Here is a 24,725-nt window from a genome sequence, read left to right as displayed (position 1 = left end):
ATCCATAGAGGGAATGGAGGGGCCAAAGTGATGAAAGGCAAGGGAGAGAAGACAGCTTCAGGATCATAGGTTTGGCTTTTTTTTTTTTTTCACCTTTTTTTAATTGAGATATAAATTACGTGCTGTAACATACACAAGTCTTAAACATAGAGCTGGATGACTTTTCAGTTATGTATGAGTGAGTGAGTGAAGTTGCTCAGTCGTGTCCGACTCTGTGACCACATGGACTATAACCTGCCTGGCTCCTCACTCCATGGGATTCTCCAGGCAAAAATACTGGAATGGGTAGCCATTTTCTTCTCCAGGGGATATTCCTGACTCAGGGATCAAACCTTGGTCTCCCACTCTGCAGGCAGACTCTTTACCATCTGAGCCACCAGTTATATATACACACCTCTGTGATCACCGCCCAGGATCATAGAATTTTCCATCATCTCAGAAAGTTACCCCTCAACCCAGCTGTAACCATTTTTCTGACTTCTCTCACCATATATTAGTTTTGCAAACTTCACACAACCTCTTTGGAGTACTATCCACCAGTCATTTATCTGTCTTCTGACTAAATTCCATTTCCAGTTATATATCTAAGAACAATGAGTTTTTGGTTTTTTTTTAAGAAAAAACATACACAAGAATGATAACAACAGCTTTCTATATAATAGTGAAGAACTGGAAAACAATCCAAATAGCCATGAGCAAGAGAATAAACATATTGTGGTATATTCACACAATGAAATACTACTCAGCAATAAAAAGGGATGAGATACTGCTGTACGCTACAACATGGATGAACCTCAAAATATCATTTAGAATGAAAGAAGCCTGACACGAAAGTGCATACGCTATGACTCTAATTCTGTGGAGTTCAGGATTGTAGCTTTTAATTAAAGTTTTTTATGTCTATTTGATTTTACACACCTAAGATGCTTAGAGAAAGTTCTTCCCTTTTCATAAAAGGATCCATATGAAGCACAGGATGGCAAAGAAGTGGAAGGAGAATTAACGCCAGCAGTTCAGCTTTGCTTAAGTGAGAAACATCAGCATTCCTTCTTTCTATAATGAGTAATGGAAATATGTGATGTCTCATTATTTCCCTTCATTTCCTCCTTGGATTCTAATCCTTAAAGAGACTTTCTGGCAATAGTGGTAGCTACACACCACTTAAAAAGACAGAAAAGCACTGCATAGTTAGAGTCTCTTCATAAAATTGACTTAGAATAATTTCAAGTCTCTTCCTCAAAATAAAATTTCTGAATAAATTATAAGAAGTCTAGGAAAGCATCTTATTTGGTGTTATTTCCTGCTTTAAACTTCTGATACTACCATTTTCATCACTACTGTTAGTCACTCTGTTCCCCTTACCATTATATTCATTTCCCTGATTGCAAAAGCATAAAATGATAGTAGGCAGACAAATTTATGGAGATAGAGAACAGATTAGTGGTCACTGGGGGACAGGTATGGGTGACAAGGGAAAGAGCCAGCATAAGAGGATTCCTTTGGGAAAGTTGTATGTTTTGATAGTAGTGGTGGTTACATGAATCTAGCCTTGGGATGAAATTGCATAGAACCACAAACTCATAGGAATGCATGTAAAAAATGGTGAAAACTGAATAAGGTCTATAATTGACTTAATAGTACCATACCAGTGTCAGTCTCTTGGTTTTTATATCATTATACAGTTTTGTGAGTTGTTACCATTTGAGGGAAGCTTCACAGAACTCTGTGTACTATGTTCACAACTCTGTGACACTATAATTATTTCAAAATAATAATTTTAAAAATTATAATAGGCAGCAACCAGCAAGTCTCAGTCTTTTATTTTCCCTACAAAATGAAAAAGGCAGTGCTTATGGGGCAAGCGGCCTATAGTAATTAGCTTTCTCCTAAAGGTAGTGTATATAGTTTTTCTTAAAAACTGTGCCAAAACATGCAGTTCCTGCCTCCGATTTAGATGTTAGGCAGTTATTAGATTAAAATATGGTTAACAGTTGCACACTGCAAAAGAATACACTAACTTTTTTAAAGGCATGTAAATACATTTTCTAGATCTGCAGGGCTGACAGCACTTTGTGTAAGTTCTGCCTCTGTTTATGCTGTCTGTGTCTGGCTCTACCAATGTATTTGCCCATGATCTTGCTTCAGGCAGTTAGTAAAAAGAATCCTTCTATTTAGCATCATCATTATCTTTTAAAAATTCACTTATTACATGCACATCACAGGAAGCTTTGAAAATTCAGATAAACAGTAGAAAATTGTCTATAATCCCAGCACCCAGAAATAAAACTTAATATTTCATATGTATAATTCCAGCCTTTTTATCTCTCTGTGTATAAATGCTTTTCTTAAAATATGTGAAATCATAATTTTTGTAAACTTGTTTTACTTATTGATGTGTACACAATAATGCAGAACTTTCCCAGCTCATTAAATACTTACCTACCGTACAACTTAATGACTGCCCAGAATTGGACCTTGTGGATGGTGTAGCACCTTAGCCTTTCTTCTGTGATTGGACATTTAGGCTGTTTGCAGTTTTCTACCATTAGAAACAATGTTGTGATCTACATCCTTAAGGTTAAATCTTCATGCACAATCATGATGACTTCCCTTAAGATAAAGCCTTAGATGTAGAATTGCTGGGTAGGCAAAATGTTAAAGTATTTGATTTATATTGTCATAAATAAGTGTCATTTACAAAAATATGTTGTAAAAGAAAGCCTTATTTGAACAAGATGCTTTACCTGAAGGGATATTTAGGATCAGTTTCTTTATAATGATTCATCCCTCCTTAGAGACAGATTGCCATTACCAAATAGATGTCTTGCTTTGACACAATTAAAATAAAAATATTGAAACTATATAAGTAGGTTATGCAAGAATTGTTTGCTAGTTTTTCATTTTTGTTTAACAATGAAAGCAAAATAGTATACTAAAGAGATAACAAATGAAATAAACTTGCTACTAGTGGAGAATTGTGGTATTTATATTTTTCCTTCCCCCATTTGATACTGACTAAAATATATATTTTTATTAAGTATTATGATCATGTGCATATACTACCAACATCTTCACATACAATAAAGGAATAAGGGTAAACATTTTTTAAATGGGGAAAATATACCATAGTAGTTGTAATGTTGCAGAGTTGTGAATGTCTTGTCTATAGGAGTGAAAGAGTTAAAGATTGCCTTTGATTAGGCATCTCTGATATTCTGCTGAAACACCTCAGTCATATATATGTTTTTGCATTTCCAACTAGGTGAATGTGTTCCTTTGCTTCAAAACAACCTGAGCCTTCTCCTTGAGAAGCTAAATCCTTAGCAACAGGTTTTCTTTAGTTTTTCAAGTGAGGCTTCCTCTTGTGCTGCCACCTTCAAATAATTTTGACCATTATTTTCAGTTTCAGCTCCTTTCTAGAACTAATCCTTTGTTCCCATTTCATAGAAAGGTGCTAGATTGACACAGAAGGAACACAGATCACTCTAGGAAGGGTGAAAACAGGGCTTGCATGAGTGCTAAGTCGCTTCAGTTGTGTCCAGCTCTTTGTGACCCTATGAAATGTAGCCTGCCAGGTTCCTCTGTCCATGGGATTCTCCAGGCAAGAATACTGGAGTGGGTTTCCATGCCCTCCTCTAGGGGATCTTCCCAACTGACCCAGGGATTGAACCCACTTCTCTTATGTCTTGTGCATTAACAGGAGGGTTTTTCATGAGGGAAGCTAAGGGGCTTCCCTCAGAGCTCAGTTGGTAAAGAATCTACCTTCAATGCAGGAGATGCCGGTTCGATTCCTGGGTGTGGAGGATCTGCTGGAGAAGGGATAGGCTACCCACTCCAGTATTCTTGGGCTTCCCTTGTGGCTCAGCTGGTAAAGAATCCACCCGCAATGCAGGAGACCTGGGTTCGATCCCTGGATTGGGAAGAATCTGCCTGCAATGAGGGAGACCTGGGTTCGATCCTTGGGTTAGGAAGATTCCCTGGAGAAGGGAAAGGCTACCCACTCCAGTATTCTGGCCTGGAGAATTCCATGGACTATACAGTCCATGGGGTCACAAAGAGTCAGACACAACTGAGCAAATTTCACTTCACTCTTTACCACTACGGGCTTAGATAATGTTTAAATGAAAGGTCTGAACTTAAAAACGGAGAAGGCAATGGCACCCCACTTCAGTACTCTTGCCTGGAAAATCCCATGGACGGAGGAGACTGGCAGGCTACAGTCCATGGGGTCGAGAAGAGTCGGACAGGACTGAGCGACTTCACTTTCACTTTTCACTTTCATGCATTGGAGAAGGAAATGGCAACCCACTCCAGTGTTCTTGCCTGGAGAATCCCAGGGACGGAGGAGCCTGGTGGGCTGCCATCTATGGGGTCACACAGAGTCGGACATGACTGAAGTGACTTAGCAGCAGAACTTAAAAAAAGGAAAAAAGGTGTAAACTTTTAAGTAGAATGTGTGTTATCTGCAATTTTTTTCATTATCTTCTAATAACAATCAATAAGTGGACCCTAGCAAACAAGACAGTTGATTCCTGGACTGTTTTTCAGTTGCTAAGTCCTGTCTGACTTTTTGCGACCCCAGGGACTGTAGCACGCCAGGATCCTCTGTCCCTCACTACTGGGAAGTAGTTAAATGTTTAGATATTGGAAAAACAACAAGACAAATCCATGAGTGTCTGACCTTTTCCTTCTTTCTTAGTCACAAGCACATTTTATACTGTGCTTACAGTGCTTAAGTTTTGTTTGAATATAACTTATGAGATCAGGATTGCAGAGACATCTGGCCCTTTTAATTCTGTATTGGTATTTTCTCTGATTATTTGTATTTTATCAACGTCATGAAATTTCCTTCAAAGAGAAATTCCTCATGCTGGAGTTGGTGGTTAATTGGTTATTGAATGAGAGATTGTTTTTCTTTTATGAAATTATTTTCTCCTGCTGTTGTCTGTTGTCTAGTTATGGACTTTCCTTTTCATTCCTACTATAATGTCATTCTTCTAAAGTTGAAAACAGCCCTACAAGAAACTTGAAGAGAATTCCAAGTGTTAAGAGTTCTTCTAACCTAGAGTGAATTTTGTAGCACCTTAGAATGGCATATTTTTACCTGGTCTGAATTAAGAAAGTATTTCTATGTCATAGTAGTATAAATTACTATGAGTGTTAAAGAAATACAGTTCTGGTACGAAATAAGATCATAATTTACATACAAGTCTGCCCCCCATCAAGGGACTACCCTCTTTGAGTTGATCTACTCTTAGTTGCACTCTGCGCTTTATTCCCTGTAAATGGAATCTGGTTCTCATCCTCACCCCTCCATCTGAAATTATCTATACAAACCAAAAGGACCTGTTTTTCTGGGCAACAGATTAGGCTTCATAATTTGAAAGAGGCTTTGTCATGGGTTTTTAATGAACAAAAATTGTATAGTTTTATAAAGTTTTCTTATGTATATATAAATGTATATAGCTTTATAAAGATTTTTCTTCTCACGGTTAACAAAAAAACTGAATATAAATTTCTTGAAGCTTAATGCAAAGGAAATCTGGTTTAAATTTAAACCAGGTTTAAATTTTTAAAGATTAGTTTTTAAAATAAATTGATTTATCACTAAAATACTTATATTTTTTAAAAATCCAGGTAGTATTTTTTTCTTCACTTTAGTATTTCATATACCTCTTGAGAAATTTTATAAGTAACAAAGAGGTCCTATTTGCCTTTCTTGATATCAAGGCTCTTCATGTAATATTTATTTTATGTATTTATAGCTATTCTCTGCTTAAACTCAACATATGAAAATATACATTTTAAAACAGAAGATGATTGCCAGTGTGGTGGGCTTTAAACCTGAATTACTTACAGAAAACTGAATTACCTTGTTTGTCACATACCACCCAGATACATAAGAAACAGCTGTGTACTGCATACATTGATTGACATAGTCTTATGCTTTAGTAGGCTTATATGATTAAAATGCTAGTGTATTTAAAATTATTGCTCTTTGTTTGTACAAACGTATAACAGCTCCTACTTTTCTTTTCTCTCTGACAGATATAAGCTTACCAAAGTCGGCAACAATATGCTACACAGCTGCCTTGCTCAAAGCAAGAGCTGTCTCTGACAAGTAAGTGGAGAGTGACCTGGTGGTACTAGGTGTCGGTCTGGACTGAAGGAGATGCGTTGTGTCTGAGGGTTTCTCTGGAAGTTTTCCTTAGTCTATGAGACCCCTGCTTATGAGCATGCATTTTCCAAAACCTGCTGATCTTTCCTTTCACTACTAGAAGGAGGGAATGCATATCCCTAGGAATTGTAATGGTGAATGGGTCCCTAAAGAGGGATTTGTATGAAATTCCATGCCTCTGAGGTGACTTTTTTCCTTTTTTTTTTTTTTTTTTTCTTTTTTTGCCAGACCACAGATACCAAAAGGCCTGCTTGAGACTTACACAAAAATGCCTTCTTTGATTCTTTTTTTTTTTTTTTTTTTTGGCGTATTCCTCTTCCTCCAGCAGTCCAGGATGGGGTAGTGGTCATAACAGAGATGTAATACAGTAAAAAGGGATGGTCATCCCCCATTCTTTATCTCAGCAATTCCAAACTGACTCCCCACCCAGGGTTCGTGAGTCACCATCTCAGTGGGACCTTGGCCCTTTTTATTCAGGCAGGTGACAATGGCATAGAGAATTTCCATAAACCAGGTGACTGGCAGGTGAAAGAGAACAGATGGCTTAACTGGTTTTGAGTTCATAAACGCTTACATGTCCCACTCCACTCCCTCTGGAGCATTGAAAAGCAGATACCAGGAAAAGAACACAGCCTCTGCTGTGTCAGACAGGTTTGCTGTTCAGTGTGTGTGCACTTCAAGACCGAAGTAATTTTCTTTCATTCTTTTTTATCCTGTAGATCGCCAGTACCTACTGCAACATCTTTTCTCCCTACACAGCGACTCCAGCTTGGGAGGGCAGGGCCAGGGTTGTCACAGCTTCCCCTGTGGTGTCTGCCTGCCAAGCACAGCTCTGGAGTTAGCCCTGGGTGTGAGGTGAGAAAGAGATTGCATGGTCTGGTTTTTTTCATTCACTCGGGCAGGTGTCTTGCCCGCAGTTTGGGCATGCACACGCCCCCTGCCGGAATGGCCCCCAGCAGGCTCGCCTGCTGCTGAAGCTGCAAGACTTAACCCTCCATCGCAGCACTGACATGGGGTTGGGAGCCTCCTTTAAAATTCTCCCCAGTTCTGTTTTTAACCAAGTGCGCTCTTCTGTAACCTAGTTTTCTCTTTTTCCTACACTGTCTGCCCTTGTCAGTCCTCCCCCCTCCCCTGACCTAAGCAGGTACCTCCTAGAAAACTTAGATTAGCTATTTAGACAGAGAGACTTGACAGCTGAATTGAATTCCTTCCACGATTAGACACAAGCACGCTTTCTGCTTCTGCTGGGGTTTTTGTTGGCCTCTGTCTGAAGGGTCTCTCAGAGGTCTGATGCAGTGGAGGTTTGGAGAGCTCATGGCTTTGGCTCGCTGTGGTTTTTCTGGGCCCTTGATGTGTGGATGCCTTTCCGGGTTAATGCCCAAGCAGTGGTCCCAACTGGATGGTGTTTGTCTTTCTGCTTTTCAGATTCTCTCCTGAGGCTGCATCTCGGCGGGGGCTGAGCACAGCAGAGATGAATGCGGTAGAGGCCATTCATAGAGCTGTGGAATTCAATCCTCACGTGCCAAAAGTGAGTCTGGAATCCCCGAAGGAGCTCGTTATGAGAGCAGAGAGTATGTGGTGACCACAATGTCATGTCTCGAATACACCCAGTTCTAAAAAGACTGAATTGCAACCAGTGAATTTTGGTTGAGGCCCTGCATAAGCTATGCTTATTAGCCTCATTTTTAAGCAAAAGCTACATTCAAGAGGCTTTGGGGCCCATTCTCGGGCTTCTTATAGTAAAGGTAAATTGATAGATCTAGCTTAGGTAGGCCAGGTCAGGAAGCCTGAAATTGGCAAAATATGGAGATCCCCAAGGATGTTGATGCATTTGATAGGAACTGCACATCAGTTATGGTCTTACTTAGCACCAACTCGAGAAATGAACCTTGCTGTGAAAAGCAATGGTAAAAAAAATTACTAATATGGAATTCTGTGTCTCCATAAGTGAAGTGAAGTAAAAGTCTTGCAGTTGTGTCAGACTCTTTGCGACCCCATGGACTATGCAGTCCATGGAATTCTCCAGGCCAGAATACTGGAGTGATAGCTTTTCCCTTCTCCAGGGGATCTTCCCAACCCAGGAATCAAACCCAGGTCTCCCACATTGCAGGCAGATTCTCTACCAGCTGAGCCACAAGGGAAGCCCAAGAATATTGGAGTGGGTAGCCTAACCCTTCTCAAAGCAGATCTTCCTGACCCAGGAATTGAACCAGGGTCTCTTGCATTGCAGGCTGAGTCTTTACCAACTGAGCTATCAGGAAAGCCCATAAGTAAATGATAATTAATCAGTATTGGCCAGCGAATAATGAGGAAAACCTCACAGTATGGAGGAGTATTCTTTTGACTTGTGAGTGCTATTTTAATAGGAAATATTTGTCTTGTTAACTACAAGACTGATCAATTTATAAATATTCAATATTTCCCGTGTGTTTTTTATCAATTTGATTTTAAGGGAGTCAAATCATGGCAGAGGATATTTCTGTAATCTTTTATTCAGAAGGAGAGTGTGTGTTCATGAATTACCTGTCTTTGAGTACCTGCTCCATGATAAGTTTATTGCTGAGGGCCATTTCTGTTTCTGGATATTATAAAGCATGACCTCTAGGAAACCTCCTATAGTTCATATCAGGTACAAGACAGTTTTCTTGGTAGAATGTCTGATGAAAATTTCTGTTGGTGAAAAGTGATAAAATCAGGCTGTTTTCTTGTTTTGTTGCAGTACTGTAGCAAAAGGGTGGATTTGGGGTGTGTGTGTGTGTGCCTGTGTGATGACTTATGGAGTTACCTACTTTAATTTACTTTGTTGATCTCCAGAGTGACAGAAATAGGTGATCTCTATCATTCCTAAGGTTTTACTCAGATCATGGTCATCTTCTCACAAAACAGGAAATTGAAGAGGGGTGCACAGTGCCACATTTGCAGAAGGATATATTTATCCACTGTAGTTTCAGTGGATAATGAGCAGCGTAGTATTTGTAGACTTAGGTATTGTATATAGGGTGGTATAAAATATATATCTATTTAATATCTTTTCAGATAAGTTAAAAACATATTATCAAATTTAATTAAAATGTAAAATGAATCATGAAAATATTATCCTGAATTACAGTAAACTTAGGTCATCAATTAATATTTATTGAATGCCATTCTCTAACTACATAGCTATTTTATGAGCACACATAGGTCTCTTTTACAAACAGTATTGGGCAATTGAGTCCTAGATTCCGAAACAAAAACTTGGGTTCCAGTTCTGGCTCTGTCATTTACTAATCATGGGATCTTGAGTTTAGCATCTCTGAACTCAAAGTTTTCCCTTGTCTTCCAAGTGAAGATAAAAATATAAGCCTCTCCTATGTTCTGTGATAAAGATCAAGTGAGATAATATATTTGAAGTTCTTTGAAAGTACTTGAGCGCACCATGTTTGTAAATCATTAAAATTATTGATATTTGGCTTGTTGGCAGCTCTTCAAGTATGGGACCTGAGTCTTAACTTTTTCGGTTATACCAGCCTAAGCCTGTCATCCTGAGACACAAGCTAGAAAACTGCAGCAATCCTTGGAACAATGCTTGTTGATTAGACATTTTAACTGAAGCTGTCATTTAATTCTAGATAATGGTCTTAAATGGTTGAGCCTTCAGAAGAGTAGTAAGAGCCCTAAGAAATAGTTTAAAGCTGCCATGGAAGAATTTGACTCAGTCAATTAGTATTCTAGTTGTAAAATAGAAGTCTTATAAAAGTGGAAATAACTAGAACAAGTTGAGAATATTTGATTTCACTCTAGCTTCCAGTGATTAAACCAATAGGTCATAGGAATAAAATGATTCTCCACCACTTTGCTTTATTGATGATTGTGCTGAGGAGAAAACTTGTTTCCAGATCCTCCTCATTATTGACATTTCTATGGGGGAAAAGCCCCATGAATCACTGACCTCATATGTGCAGAGTTAATCACATACCTCTGGTTCAGTTCAGTTTAGTCGCTCAGTCATGTCCGACTCTTTGCGACCCCATGAATCGCAGCACGCCAGGCCTCCCTGTCCATCACCAACTCCCAGAGTTCACCCAAACTCATGTGCATCTAGTTGGTCATACCATCCAGCCATCTCATCCTCTGTTGTCCCCTTCTCCTCCTGCCCCCAATCCCTCCCAGCATCAGGGTCTTTTCCAATGAGTCAACTCTTCGCATGAGGTGGCCAAAGTACTGGAGTTTCAGCCTCAGCATCAGTCCTTCCAATGAACCTCTGGTACATGTGTACATATGCAGACTGCTAGTAATATCTTTTATACATGTTCTGTTTGTTGGGACTGCTTCCTAACGTGTGCACACATGCACGTGTGTGTGTGTGTATGTATATGGGTGCCTTTTCGGGCAGAGAATAGCCTTAATTCTAAGAGACATCAATGGAGGATATAAACACTTAAGATTCTTTCAGTAAGAAGGGACTTTAAATGTCATGTGGGACACCTCCAAGATTTTAAGCTTAAATCTCTCATAATGATACTATTAAAGTTATGTTTATTATTGGTGTCTGTTAATGTTTACTATGTGGCAAGCACAGTGCTAACTGAACCACATATGCCATCTTATTTATTTTTCATAACAACACTGTGATACTGTTATCCCTGCTACATAGAAAAGGGCACTACAGGTTTGGAGAGGTTAAGTAATCTGCTGTTGGTTACACCATTAAGTAAATGACAGAGCCTGAACTGAGTCTGGGTTATCCAGCTCTTAAACATCTCCCTCCACTGTCCCCCAGATCCCGCCAGGTGGCAGACCAGCCTAGGCAGGAACCTAGAAATGATGGCAGCCACATCCCCTCCCAAGGCACTTGATTCCTGTGGACAATCCAGATTTCTTCAGGGTGTTATCGTGTCTTACTTACTTCCATAGTTTCTTTTCCTCTTTCACAAGAAGTTTTCAGTGGCCTACCCCCGGAATTTTCAGTATATACATGCTGTTTTACCCAATTATAGCCTGCTTGGAAGGAGAAAAAATACCAACTATGGTAACTGTGAATTGCCTTCCATAAATTTATAGTTTAGTTCCAACCCCAGTAAGAATAGTTAATATTTCAATGTCCAATGATAAATATTAGTTATTTACTCCAGGAGGGTTATTCCTGGGAACTCTCTTCACCTGCAAACATAAAGAATAGAGAGTATTCCTCCTAACCACACCACAGGACTGAGAAATAAATAACAATAGTACAAAGTTGTGGATTTTTGTTCTGAAGGAGAGCCTCAAAGTTGTTTGATTCCAAACATGATTTCTAAAGCTTTAGATTGCAGCAAAGTATAAGGAGGAAGCACCCCATAGACTCATGCTGCTGCTGCTGAGTCACTTCAGTCGTGTCCAACTCTATGCGACCCCATAGACGGCAGCCCACCAGGATGCCCCGTCCCTGGGATTCTCCAGGCAAGAACACTGGAGTGGGTTGCCATTTCCTTCTCCAATGCATGAAAGTGAAAAGTGAAAGTCAAGTCCCTCAGTCGTGTCCGACCCTCAGCGACCCATGGACTGCAGCCCACCAGGCTCCTCCGTCCATGGGATTCTCCAGGCAAGAGTCCTGGAGTTGGGTGCCACCGCCTTCTCCGCCATAGACTCATACTGCCATCAAATTGTGTTACTCCCTTCCCGAGGAAGTGCAGCTGTGTCTCCAGCCCTACAGAAGGTGTCAACTCCTTGGATAGTTCTTCAGGACTGCTTATGATCTAATCCAACTTGTCTTTTTATTTTTTCCTAGTTTCTTCCAACAGGCCATCCTCCTCACCCTTCACCCCCACAGTTGCAAGTCACTGCTGGGAATCGTGTACCTCCCCATCCCAGAATCATTCTTCCCCTCTGGTCTCTCACTACACCGCACTGATTATGTACCTACTGGTCACCTCTTTTGAGTTTGATGAGGGGTCTTAGGATCTTAATCATGCTGGTGATTTTCAAGACCTGGGTACACAGTTCAAAAAGACAAAGCTTTTAACCATTGGAGGAGTTTCCCATTCAATGTGCTTAAAATAGGAGTTTTGAATTTAAGGAGAGTTTCTCCATTTTTTAAAGAAAATTTCACTCACGTTGTTCTGTCGCTCAGTCGTGTCTGACTCTGCAACCCCATGGACTACAGCATGCCAGGTTTCACTGGCCTTCACCATGTAATGCTGGACCAATGAAGGGCCAGCTCGGTTCTATATTTTGTATTGTTACATTGTATTGCTATCTATTGTTTAATGGATTTTTAGCTTCAGTTTTTTTCTTCTGCTTTCCCTACAGATGTGCTTTTGCACCTGCTCTGCTCTTGCTCAGCCTGACAAGGAGGGGTACATTTCTATCAGAGATCTTTACACAGATCTAAGTTAATGAGTTTATGTGCTCTTAGTATGCCACACCTCCATCTCAAGGCTCTCCCTGTGAAGAGACACATTTTTGGTTTGGAGGATGTTGCATTCACTCCTTCAGGGTGCTAAAGATAAATTTCACTTTGACAAATGTCCAAAAAATGACTAAATTATTGGTTTGTTACAAGCTGCTTTAGGTATGGTTTTTCCCTCCATACTACTGCTGCTGCTAAGTCGCTTCAGTTGTGTCCGACTCTGTGCGACCCCATAGACGGCAGCCCACCAGGCTCCCCCGTCCCTGGGATTCTCCAGGCAAGAACAGTGGAGTGGGTTGCCATTTCCTTCTCCAATGCATGAAAGTGAAAAGTGAAAGTGAAGTCGCTCATTCTCATCCGACTTGTAGCAACCCCATGGACTGCAGCCTACCAGGCTCCTCTGCCCATGGAATTTTCCAGGCAAGAGTACTGGAGTGGGGTGCCATTGCCTTCTCTGTTTCCCTCCATAGTGGTATTATAATTATATATATATATATATATATATATATATATATATATATATATATATATTTGAGAAAAGAGTAAAGAAATCATTCATAATCCCTTCATATCTAGTCACGGTGGTGGTGGTTTAGTCACTAAGTCGTGTCTGACTCTTGCGACCCCATGGCCTATAGCCTACTAGGCTCTTCTCTGCTCATGGGATTCTCCAGGCAAGAATACTAAAGTGGGTTGACATTTCTTTCTCCAGGGGATCTTCCCAACCCAAGGATCGAACCCACGTCTCCTGCATTGTAGGTACATTCTTTACGAACTGAGCCACCAGGGAAGCCCCCATATCTAGAAGGAGTAAGTGAAGTGAAGTCGCTCAGTCATGTCCAACTCTTTGCGACCCCATGGACTACAGCTTTCCAGGCTCCTCCGTCCATGGGATTTTCCAGGCAAGAGTACTGGAGTGGGTTGCCATTTCCTTCTCCAGGGGATCTTCCCAACTCAGGGATTGAACCCGGGTCTCCCACATGGCAGGCGGACGCTTTACCCTCTAAGCCACCAGGGAAGCCAAAAATATTTCTTTGAGCCGCTTTTTGGCGGGGGGGTCGGCAAGAATACTGGAGTGGGTTGCCATTCCCTTCTCCAGGAGATCTTTCCAACCCAGGGATTGAACCTGGGTCTCCCGCATTGTAGGCAGATGCTTTACCATCTGAGCCACCAGGAAAGTCACTGAAGGAGTAAATATATCCCTAATTCCCAACCATATACTCCAACTGAACAGTCCATGTTAATTTTCAAAAATATGAATATGCTGTGTGATTGTGATTCCTAAGTATTAAAAAAAATGCATAGAAAAAAGGCAGGAAGAAAATAGTCTTGAATATAATCTTATGGTTGGGAATTGGGGTATGTTTACTCCTTCTTGGGGAGGATCATCAGATTTTCAGAGTTCTTTGACCTTAAAATTGTTATCCTCTAGCTTCACAGTAAAGTCCAAGTCTTTAGCCATGTGCTTTCAAAAATTTAAAAATATTTTCTGGATGATTTACTTCCTTTTTCATTATAAAAAGTATATAACATAAAATTTACCCTCTTAACACATTTTAAAGTGTAAGCATAGTGTTGTTAACTATAAGCCCATTGTAGTACTGCAGATCTCTAGAATCTTCTTCTTCCTGACTGAAACTATATGCCAACTGAACAGCAACTCAGCATTTCTCTTTCCCCCCAGGTCCTGGTAACAATCATTCTACTTTCTGCTTCTATGCATTTTACTACTTTAGCTACCTCATACAGGTGGAATCATGTATTATTTGTCCTTCTGTGACTAGTTTATCTCACTTTGCATGACGTCCTCCAAGTTCATCCATTTTGTTGCACAAAGCAGAATTTCCTGCCTTTTTAAGACTGAACAATATTCCAATATGGTGTTTATATGTATACACCACATTTTCTTTCTTTATGCATTCATTGATGGAAAATTAGATTGTTTCCACTTCATTACTGTTGTGAATAATGCTGCAGTGAACATGGGAGTGCAAATATCTCTTCAATTCTGTTTTCAGTTCTTTCAGATGAATCCCCAGAAGTGTGATTTTTGGACCATATTTTTTATTTTTTGAGGGGTCTTCATATTGCCTGTCCCGTTTTACATCCCGCCCCCGAACTGTGCACAGGAATTCTAGTTTCTTCACTTCCGTGCTAACACTTGTCATATTCAATTTTTTGATAGTGGCCAATCTAATACGTGTGAGGTAGTATCTAATTGCGGTTTTGATTTGCATTTTCCTGATGGTCTGTGATGTTACCTTTTCATGTACCCGTTGATCATTGTATGTCTTCTTTGAAGAAATGGCTATTCAAGTCCTTTGCTGACTCTTAAATCAGGTCATTTTCACTGAGTTGGGGTTCCATTATTTATTTGGATATTAACTTCTTTTCAGATATGGTTTACAAATATTTTCTCCCTTTTCATAGGCTGCCTCTTCTGTTGTTTCCTTGACTATGCAAGAGCTTTTCATTTTAATGCAGTCCCACTTGTCTACTTTGCTTTTGTTGCCAGTGCTTTTGGTATCATTCCAAGCCATCATTGCCAAGACCCAGTGTTAGGAAGTGTTTCCTGTGTGTTTAAGTCTTAATGCATTTTGAGTTGATTTTTGCCTATGGTGTAAAATACAGGTGCAATTTTATTCTTTAGCATGTGGATATCCAGGTTTTCCAGCACCATTTGTTGAAGAGAATGATTTGTTTTTTTGTGTTCTCTAATTGTAGGCATCAGTTTGAGGTCATCTCAACTAGTGAATGTCTTTGGGCATAAAGATTTTTTTGGTCTTTAAAGATTATTAAATTTATCTTAGGATAAATTTACATAATAAGAATGACTGAATAACATATAGAAGCATTTAGGGTTCTTAATATTTATTGCTGAATTGCTTACCAAAAAAATTATAGCAGTTTACACTCGCATCAGCTGGTGACTCTTACTTTTCCCTTTTATCACACTCTCACCAACATGGAGCAGTTTGTCTAAAACCAAAAAAAAAAAAAAAAAAGAAGGAAAATAGAAATGATGATTTTTATTAAGTACAGACAGATGTAATTCTGTTCTTTTACTTTGTATTTCTTTGCCACTGCTAGTAATGTGGAACATCATCAGCTATTTGTGTTTATTCTTGTCTGAATTGTCAGGCCCAGTATGTAGAGTTCCTGTTATTACTGGGAAAATGTTAATTACAATGATGATGCAAGGGGTATGAACATAAGTAGGCAGACTCATCAAGTATTATTGGAGAAGTTCAAAAGTATTTGAAACAAGAACTCCCACTTCCTGTCCACAAGACCAGAGGGAAGTATGGGAAGAAAGAGTTAATTAGCTCCCTGCCAGGTTTCTTGTTTTGATAAAATGGGGATAAGAATAAAGGCTTCATAAGGTTGATGAAAAGTAAGTGGAATTACACTGCATAGCTTGTTCGGAAGATAGTAGGTGTGCGGTACGTGCTGGCCCTTTCGTCGCCTCTTCCCTCGTACCCTCAGCTGTTTCTGCACTTGCGCGCTGGCCAAGTACAGGCTGTTTAGAAACGTACTTTAATGATACTTCTTAGACTGCCATAGTCTGAAGAAGTATAGCCAGAGAGAGTAACAGTGGCTCTACAGTGCCCTGACCTGGAGTGCCCACAGATTCTCCTCAGCCTCCAGACTTGGAAGAGGCTCTAGCATGTTCCGGCTGCAGCTGTTGTCTTCATGAATTTCTAGTTTGTAACTGCTGGCTAAGTCCTTCACTTGTGACTGATTAAGAGTTACCCATTTCCGACCTCTGCCTCGTACCCCTATTCTAGCACAGTCATTCCTACTTGCCACCACCAAAAAAAAACCCAAACCAAACACCAACAAACTAATTAATAATGATGTATTATTTTTAAAGCAATAAACAGTTTTTTCCCTCCTATTGCAGTCTTACATGAAACCTCAGTGAACAAAGTAATTAAAAGTAGAATCACTCTGATTGAAACTGGGATGAGAAGGCTGGTAGCCCTGCAACCCCAAGGCACCTCTTCATACAGTTTAAAAAATAACAGAAGCCTGGGAGTCATCCCCATCACCACAGGATAGTCCCAAACTCATGAGGTCCCACCCATAGAACAGAAGGCCCCACACCCATTCTGAGCCCTGGGTGGTTGGAGTACTTGGGTGCTGTGGGTGGAGCTGTTGAGGGAGAAAAATCAAGAAAAATCACCAGGACCGAAGGGGGAAAACTTTCCTCTTCATCTTGCCCCAAATCCCAGTGCTGCTAAATCTCAGGCTTGTCTTCCTGGGCCCCTCCAGGGGCCTGCAGGGGGTGCATAGGCATCCTGAGGGTGCTGGCAGAAAGAGGCTCGCCACACTCCTGACCCTCAGTCAGCAACAGGGCAGCCTGGGCGCCTGCCACAGAACTTTGAGGTGAGGATCTAGTTTTTAAATGATAAAAGGAGCATGGAAGGAAAGGCATAAGAAAATGTAGAGGGAAGAATGAAGAATGTTATGACAGAAATGCATTCCCATTAAAAATTTTGCATTTTTTTTAAAAGGAAAGTTCGTCTCGTGTTAATCTAAAATTTCATGGGGATTTCTAGAGGTTTGTGGGGAAAAGCATCCTGGTAAATGTATATGCTAATGGTGTATCCACGGGACTTTGTTATAGTGATGGAAATTCTGTTTCTTGCAAACACTAATGTAATCCTCCCTTTATATCTTAGTAAAGCTGATTGACAGAGTATAAAATTGCTTTTTAATCAAATTTAGGAAACAAAATGTGTCGTGGGTTTTAGCATTTAAAAGTGCTTGAAGCATGGAAGCAGAAACTTAGAATGCCCTGGCAGATTGTCTATGATATTGTATGTCGATGGTGCATTTCAGAAATATTATTATTTCAATATAAGTTTCTTTGACTTGAGTCATATTTTGTTCCAAAGCTTTTTTGGATTAGAGAAAGGAGAATGTATTGTGGAAATAGGACCCAGGGAAAAATGAACACAAACCAGTTTTTAGCCACATTTCTCAAAAACAGAAAGTTTCTAAGAGGTCTCTCTAACAAAAAGCAGTGTAGCTGCTTCCACAGAGGATACTCCCACTCAGAACCCCCTCTTCCCCCAGCTCATCCTATGTGATGTTTCCTCAGCCTCTGGTCCCACTGACCACGTTCTATATCGAGGGCCTCTTGGCTCTGTGCCACCTTCTCCCTGTGCCACTGCTGTCTCTCCGGGCTCTCCTCCTGCACCACTTCCTCCCTGCCCTCCCTCAGGTTGGTCCTCAGTTCTCTCCTTTCCTTCTGGAAGCCCTCCTGGGAGACCTCGTGTACTCCTGCTTCTTCTGCCTCTCTGCTCCTCACACATCCAGACCAGCATGCCTTCACTCCTCCCTTCAGGCCACCACTCCAGAGGTGTTTTGTAGGCACTTCAGCTGTTTTTGTTATTTCCCACCACTAAGCCTCTTCCTCCTCTGGTGTCTTGATCTTAGCTGATGATCTCCCATTATGGTAGTTTCCTAAACTAGAAATATCTCAATCACCTTGAGTCCTTCTCTCATCCTCAGACTCAGCCAGGTGGCAAGTCCAGGGGAAGTCCCCCTCTTCAGTCTCATCGGCCCTCACTTGGACAGGAGCTTTTTAAGACTTTCTAACCTTAGTCTTTCCCTATCTGGTGCTGCTACACATGATTTGCCCATTTCTTTATGGAGAAACTTTGGTACAAACTGTACCAACTCTCTTCCCAGTGCCTACTGCAGGGGTTTTCAGACTCTGCCTAGGAGCTATTAGACTCTTCAGTCCTTCTTGGGTGCTTCCGTTAAGATCCCCCACAGCTTTGTTTTACATCAACTTCACATTCTGTGTTACGTTTCTTTTTCTCTTCAAAACAGAATTTTCAGGGTCTCACAGTTTGAAACCACAGAATAACTCAGGGGAAAGGTTGTACTCTGGAGCAAATCATGCAAGGCCTTTTACATGCACGTTTCCTGCTTCACCCCCTGGAGAGCAGCATGAAACCTGAGTTCCAGGGTAGGTTCCATCACACACAAATCGTGCAACCCTGGGCAAGCTATTTAACTTCCCAAAGTGTCCAGTTTTTTTTCATCTGTAAAATAGGAATAATAATATCAGCTCCCTCAGACAGTTGTAAGGAGTACCTGAGATAAGTATGCTTGACATGTGTTAGTGCTTCATCAGAGTTGGCCATTCCCGTCAGGTTAGTACTCAAGCCCTTCAAGACTGCAAACCCATTATGCCCTGTGATGCTTTGGCCCAGCCTTACAGTGGCTTCCACCTCCCCTCATCTTTACAGTTAAACTCTTGTGTATTTAGTAAGACTGACTCATATTTTCCTCTTTCTGTGAAGCTGTCCCAGAGACAATGTTCCTCATTTGCTTCCTTAGTACTAAGTATATGCCTCTTACTAAGATAGTCATCATGTTGAATTTTATTGTTTCTTTGTCTGTACACGTGTGCACACATGCATGTTCTCACACACACACACACACACACACACACACACACATACTCTCTCTCACACTCACACTCCTACAAAGATTAAAGGTCACCAAGGTAGGGACCTGAGCTGATCATGTCCATGCACTTGAGGTGACTTGTGGATGTGCCCATATCTGTGCCCCTGGGGTAAGCTATGGGTCCTCCCACATGTGTCATTGGAGAACACTGTGGCCACTTCTATGGGCTTCCAGGGTGGCACAGAGCCTGCTTGCCAGTGCAAGAGCTGCAGGAGATCCAGGTTCCCTCCCTGGGTCAGGAAGATCCCCTGGAGGAGGAAATGGCAACCCACTCCAGTATTCCTGGTCTGGAGAATCCCATGGACAGAGGAGCCTGGTGGGCTACAGTCCATAGGGTTGCAAAGAGTGAGATATGACTGGGCATGTATGCGTAACATGTGGCCACTGCTATATCTGTGCCCTTGGGGGACAGCACTCCCATAATTTTTCTTGGGATATATGGTGGACATGCTGTATTTTAGGAACGAAGCAAAGTAGCTGATGAATCGGAGAAGGCAGTGGCACCCTACTCCAGTACTCTTGCCTGGAAAATCCCATGGATGGAGGAGGCTGGTAGGCTGCAATCCATGGGGTTGCTAAGAGTTGGACACAACTGAGCGACTTCACTTTCACTTTTCCCTTTCATGCTTTGGAGAAGGAAATGGCAACCCACTCCAGTGTTCTTGCCTGGAGAATCCCAGGGACGGGGAAGCCTGGTGGGCTGCCGTCTATGGGGTCACACAGAGTCGGGCACGACTGAAGTGACTTAGCAGCAGCAGCAGCAGCTGATGAATAGGTAAGTGAACCAGCAAGAAGCAGTGAGCTTGAGAAGAGGACCCGTGGGTGGTACTACAGCTCACCAGGCTGAATTTGGCATTTCAGCTTTGCTTTGTGCTTGTGTTCATACTGGTCAGTTGATGACCCCTGGCAGCCAGTTCTCTTTAGCTGAACTGCTACTACTATAAAATTGCTGAAGTGTTTTACCGAGAAACAGATTCAATCATCTGTGGGACATATATCCACAGGAAACACAACTTCCCTCCACAGTAATTTAAATACTTCATTTGTTTGTTGGTTAGCAAGAAATAGCTTCTATTTAGTGAATACTCATGTGCCAGGAACTGTGTGAATGCTTTACAACTATTATCCTATGTAGTATATAGAAGTTAAAGCAGCAAGAGGGTGTTTTTATTATTCTGTTTTAACATATAAGCAAACTGAGTTTGAAAGAATTGCATAACTTGTCCGAGGCCTCTTAGCAGAATAGTGGAGACAGGATTCAAGCAGCAGTTTAAGGGAGCAGGGAGCAGATGAGCAGTGGGACTGGGGCAAAGGACTGTGCACCTGAGGCCCCACTGCAGCATGGTCAGAGCAAGCTGTGGTCCCCTCAGGCATCTCTGTTCTATCCCAGAATGTGTCTTACTGACTCCAGGGAGTGAACATCACTGAAACTCAGAATATGCAGCATGGCTTCCCAGTAGCCCTTTACTGATGTTTTTAACACATCATTTCTAAGCTTAAAGCCTCTTTCAGAGCCAGTTGCACCAAAGCACTGAAGACATGAAAAATTGCTCTCCCTGGTTATCTTGTTTGTGTGATTTGCTTTTTATGTTTCTGATGCAAGTCTAGAAAATAGTTTTGTTTTTACATACGCACACACACGCATGCACATACATATATATGCAGAGAGAGATAAAATATTAAAATGCTTATTACAGAAAACTTGGAAAGCATAGAAAAAGTGGAAAAATCTTCATAAGATCAGTATTTTCCACCATTAACATTCAATCTGTGACCTTCCAATGCTTTTAATTACTACACGTACATTTGTATTACCAAAATCACAATCTGTGTGATACATTTGTTTTGTTCTTTCTTCATTTAGTGATATATCATGAACATTTCCTCATGCTAATAAATATTCTTCCACTACCTGATTTTGGATGAGGAACATGTACTTCATGTTCCTCATCTAAATGTACTGGAGTCTAATTAATTTGTTCTTTCTCATTTTCTTTATCCCATGTTTTTGCCAGTTATTTTCATAGGACTTCTGCTGTTACCGGTGTTGGAAATCCAAAAAGGGAGTATGGACTATTTGGCATTAATATCTGTGTGAAGGATAACTTTGGAATCATGTTCACTCTAATTATTAAAGAATTTTAAGACCTTAACAGAAGAGATCTGAGCAGCCACCTGGGGTAGCCTATGACAGGGCACCTCCCTCCTACACCTTTCCTGACAGGTGAACCAGCCTCTGCTCACAGACCTCCATAAGCAGACACCACTCAGCTCCTCTTCATCTGTGCTAATGTGTTATGTTCCTATCTTGAGCTTAGGAACCAGATTCTGACACAAACAGATTTTGAAAAGTTGCTTCCGAAACCTTTAGAAGCATGTGCTTCAAGAGCAATGTGATTTGAGAATTTGGGAAGGAAGTCAGAGGCAGGATGGCAGGCAAGATAGGGCAGAATGCTGGCTTAGCTAATCGAAGCCAACGAACTGCTGCAGACAGGCAGGGAGTGTTCTCTGATTTGCAAGCTACAGTTATTCTAATTGATTTCTGCATAGTTGTGGATAGGGATCTGCCCTCTTCCATTTATTTTTCTCTCGACAAGTAAGATGTGAAATGTTGTTCCATGCCTTTCTAATTTAAATGTTGCACATGTTGAGAACTAATCTTGCCAACCATTTTAAACCAGGCCAGAAACATAACACACTGTTGTTATTAGCTTTCATTATTTGGTTAGAGCCAACATTTTGTTTGAAACCATGCTGCAGTATAAATCTCCTTTATAGACAAAACCTGTTTATGCCATAAAGTAGATGCAATGGGAAGGCAGCTGAGTTTTCTTGGTGAGCTGCACTGCTTCGTCTCATGAGGCTGATAAGGCCAGGGATGCTCATTTTGAGAGACTTCTTGGGAAATGAGATTCATGTTCTTTGGGAAATTATGCCTGAGCTGAGACATATAACTAATCTAAGGTGGTGTGTGAAAAGTACACATACACAGAGATCAGAGGGAGCTAAGAGGAGAAACAGAGCATTACCTCACAGCCCATCCTGGGGCTGTGGACAGTGTCCTTGAAGCCATATGCACCACATTCAGTCAACAGGCTGAGTAAACCAGCTGTCTCATACACATGTGCACTGCTGCTTTCCAGATATTATGTAGACACCCTGGTGGCCAGTAATATTTTTAAATGAATTCTTGTATTATTACTATTTATTGTAACTTTTTGCCTTATTGTGTATTTTTGATCAGTAGATTCGACACACATCTGTGAAATTTTTTCATGTTATAAATGGTTTCGATTATTTGAAGATTAGAAACTTCCATTGTTTGAATCAATGCTGTCCACTAGAACTTTCTGTGATCACGGAAATGTCTCTGCCTTGTTCTATTAACTCCTTACAGCACTTGAGGACTTGAAATATGGCTAGTGGGAACTGAGGAACTGAATTTTTAATTTAATTTAATTTTAATTGATAAATAGATACACATTAAATAGAGGATACCACGTTGGACAACACAGATCTAATGTATCCCTTTGTAGATAATTTTCTAAAAGTCCTCCTTCCTTTCCCAAGTTCCTTCTGCCACACCCCTTCCTGGTTTGTTTAGGCTTCTACCCACTTGTGGGTATCTACCAGGCCCACTTCTTCTCAGGTGCTCCTATTCCTGAAGGTTTTTTAGCCCAAGAGAAGGGTTCTCTCACAGATGCTTAATGATATGATTTTGAAAGCCTTTCCTAATCATAGAAATTAAACAGAATAAGTTACACTTTTCTTTCAACTACCATCCAATCCTTAGGAACTTGAGGTTTCTATTTTCTTGGGGTACATGAGGTAGTGGTTTTCATATTTAGTTTTTTTCAAAGGTCATATAACATGATCCTTCTTAAGAGTTGACTGTTTGGTAGGCTGTAAATAATTATTCAGTTCAGTTCAGTTACTCAGTCGTGTCCGACTCTTTGTGCCCCATGAATCGCAGCATGCCAGGCCTCCCTGTCCACCACCAACTCCTTGAGTTCACCCAAATTCATGTGCATCGAGTCGGTGATGCCATCCAGCCATCTCATCCTCTGTTGTCCCCTTCTCCTCCTGTCCCCAATCCCTCCCAGCATCAGGGTTATTAGGAACTCAGAAATCAAAATATTATTCTAGGGCACTCATTAAGCAAGAAATTTTCCCTTTCTTTTGCTCTCTTGATGATTATCGAGAGTGACCAAAAGGTCTTCCTTCTCTAACTTTGAAAAAATCAACACAGCTCAGAGCATTTTATAAGTTATGACTCTTGGGGCCTTCTAAGATCATCATGGGCAGTGGCAGCATATGATATAACTTCTGTTAAGGTAAAATCACAAGATGATAGCCAAATATCTCTGAATGTAAAATTCACCTTTATATTTATATTATGATTGATATTCATTATAGATACAGTGCTATTACGATTAGTAGGTAATTCAAAATCATTATCTTTCCCAAAGGATTTGTGTTGTGCAGTGTTTTAAAGCAAGATGAAGGAAGAAAGCAACATGTAGAATTGAAAAAAGCATATGAACTCATGCCCTAGGAGCTCTCATCAAACTAATGACCACCTTTCATGGACCAGCCTGGGAAGAGGTCTCTCTCTGGAGGAGGGCCTTCAAACCCATTCGCTCCACAAGGGTGAAGGTGCAGGCTGCTCTCTGCTGCCCTCGGGGTGAGCCTTCTCACTTCCTGCTCTTCCTGCTTTGAGGCTCAGAGTTCTCTTCAGATATCAGACCCAGAGCAAGGGAAGTTTCATTTGCTGAACCCAGAGGCCAGAATGTGTCCACCCGGCTCCTGCTGGGCAGTGTGCCCTGACACCGAACACACCTAGAGGCAAGGGAGCTTAAGGCCACTGCACCCCCGTGCCAGTGTGCACAGTGAGATGAGAAGGAAACGCTGATGGGTGTCTCGTAACCTCCATTCTGTGTCTTTGGATTCTTCCACTCTTCACCCTCTCTTATAAATTTCCTCCAACACATGAATCCAGATGGTTGTTTCTGACATTAAAGTTGTGTTGGACGTCTCTTCTCATAGCACCCATTCGCTGTGGTGGTGCTGTTTTCATGAAATCCCTCCGTGGTCTGCTAATCTCCTTTTGATAGGAGATGCCTGGGTTGTTGCGACTGTGGTTGGCAGTTGGGTGGGTGTCTGTGTGCTGGGGACAGATCCAAAGGGGAGGTGGTGAGGAGTGGAGCATGGGGAAGGCCAGCCAGCAAAGACCAGTGAGCTTTTGCAAATATAAAATACCAGCCTGAATTTGCTTCCCTTTCTATTCTGTAGTAAACACAGGAATACAGACAGAAACTTAGTCTTCTGTGAGCCCCAGGAAGAATATCCATCCTCTCCCTGTGCTCTTGAGGCCCCTGAAGTGTTTGAAAGGAGCCAAAGGAAGAGCATGCTTTGGGGTCTGTTCTGCTCCCTCCTTCTGGGCCTTCCTGTGCCCCAGCTGCCACCTGTCCTTCTCCAGCATCAGAGAAGCTACAGGTGACCCTTTCCACAGGACCCTGGCCTTCTCCTTGATAGATCTGTATAGAAAAACTAATGGGCAGTGCTCATCGTCCTCGTCTCTACTCTACTGCAGTTGGTTTAGGCATATGACTTCTTAGCTTTCATGTGTGTGTTTCTTGTATTTTCCTTCTGGTTACAAAATTATACCAAATGATTGTGTCTTCTAAA

The 24,725-nt window shown here is 41.2% G+C and overlaps 1 protein-coding gene across 8 annotated transcripts in view; it reads left to right on the top strand.

Annotated features, from left to right (window-relative positions):
• The window catches only part of ST7 (suppression of tumorigenicity 7), a 268,621-nt gene that overhangs the window by 219,437 nt on the left and 24,459 nt on the right, over window positions 1-24,725 (top strand). For all 8 annotated transcript variants that reach the window (XM_019958716.2, XM_019958718.2, XM_019958714.2 and 5 more), the window contains 2 exons: window positions 6,049-6,121; window positions 7,604-7,706. In XM_019958716.2, the coding sequence (XP_019814275.1) occupies window positions 6,049-6,121; window positions 7,604-7,706 (176 nt within the window). The remainder of the gene's footprint in view (window positions 1-6,048; window positions 6,122-7,603; window positions 7,707-24,725) is intronic.

The sequence above is a fragment of the Bos indicus genome, chromosome 4 (assembly GCF_029378745.1).
Source record: "Bos indicus isolate NIAB-ARS_2022 breed Sahiwal x Tharparkar chromosome 4, NIAB-ARS_B.indTharparkar_mat_pri_1.0, whole genome shotgun sequence".
Lineage (NCBI taxonomy): Eukaryota > Metazoa > Chordata > Mammalia > Artiodactyla > Bovidae > Bos > Bos indicus.
This window is presented reverse-complemented; position numbering and strand designations above follow the sequence as displayed.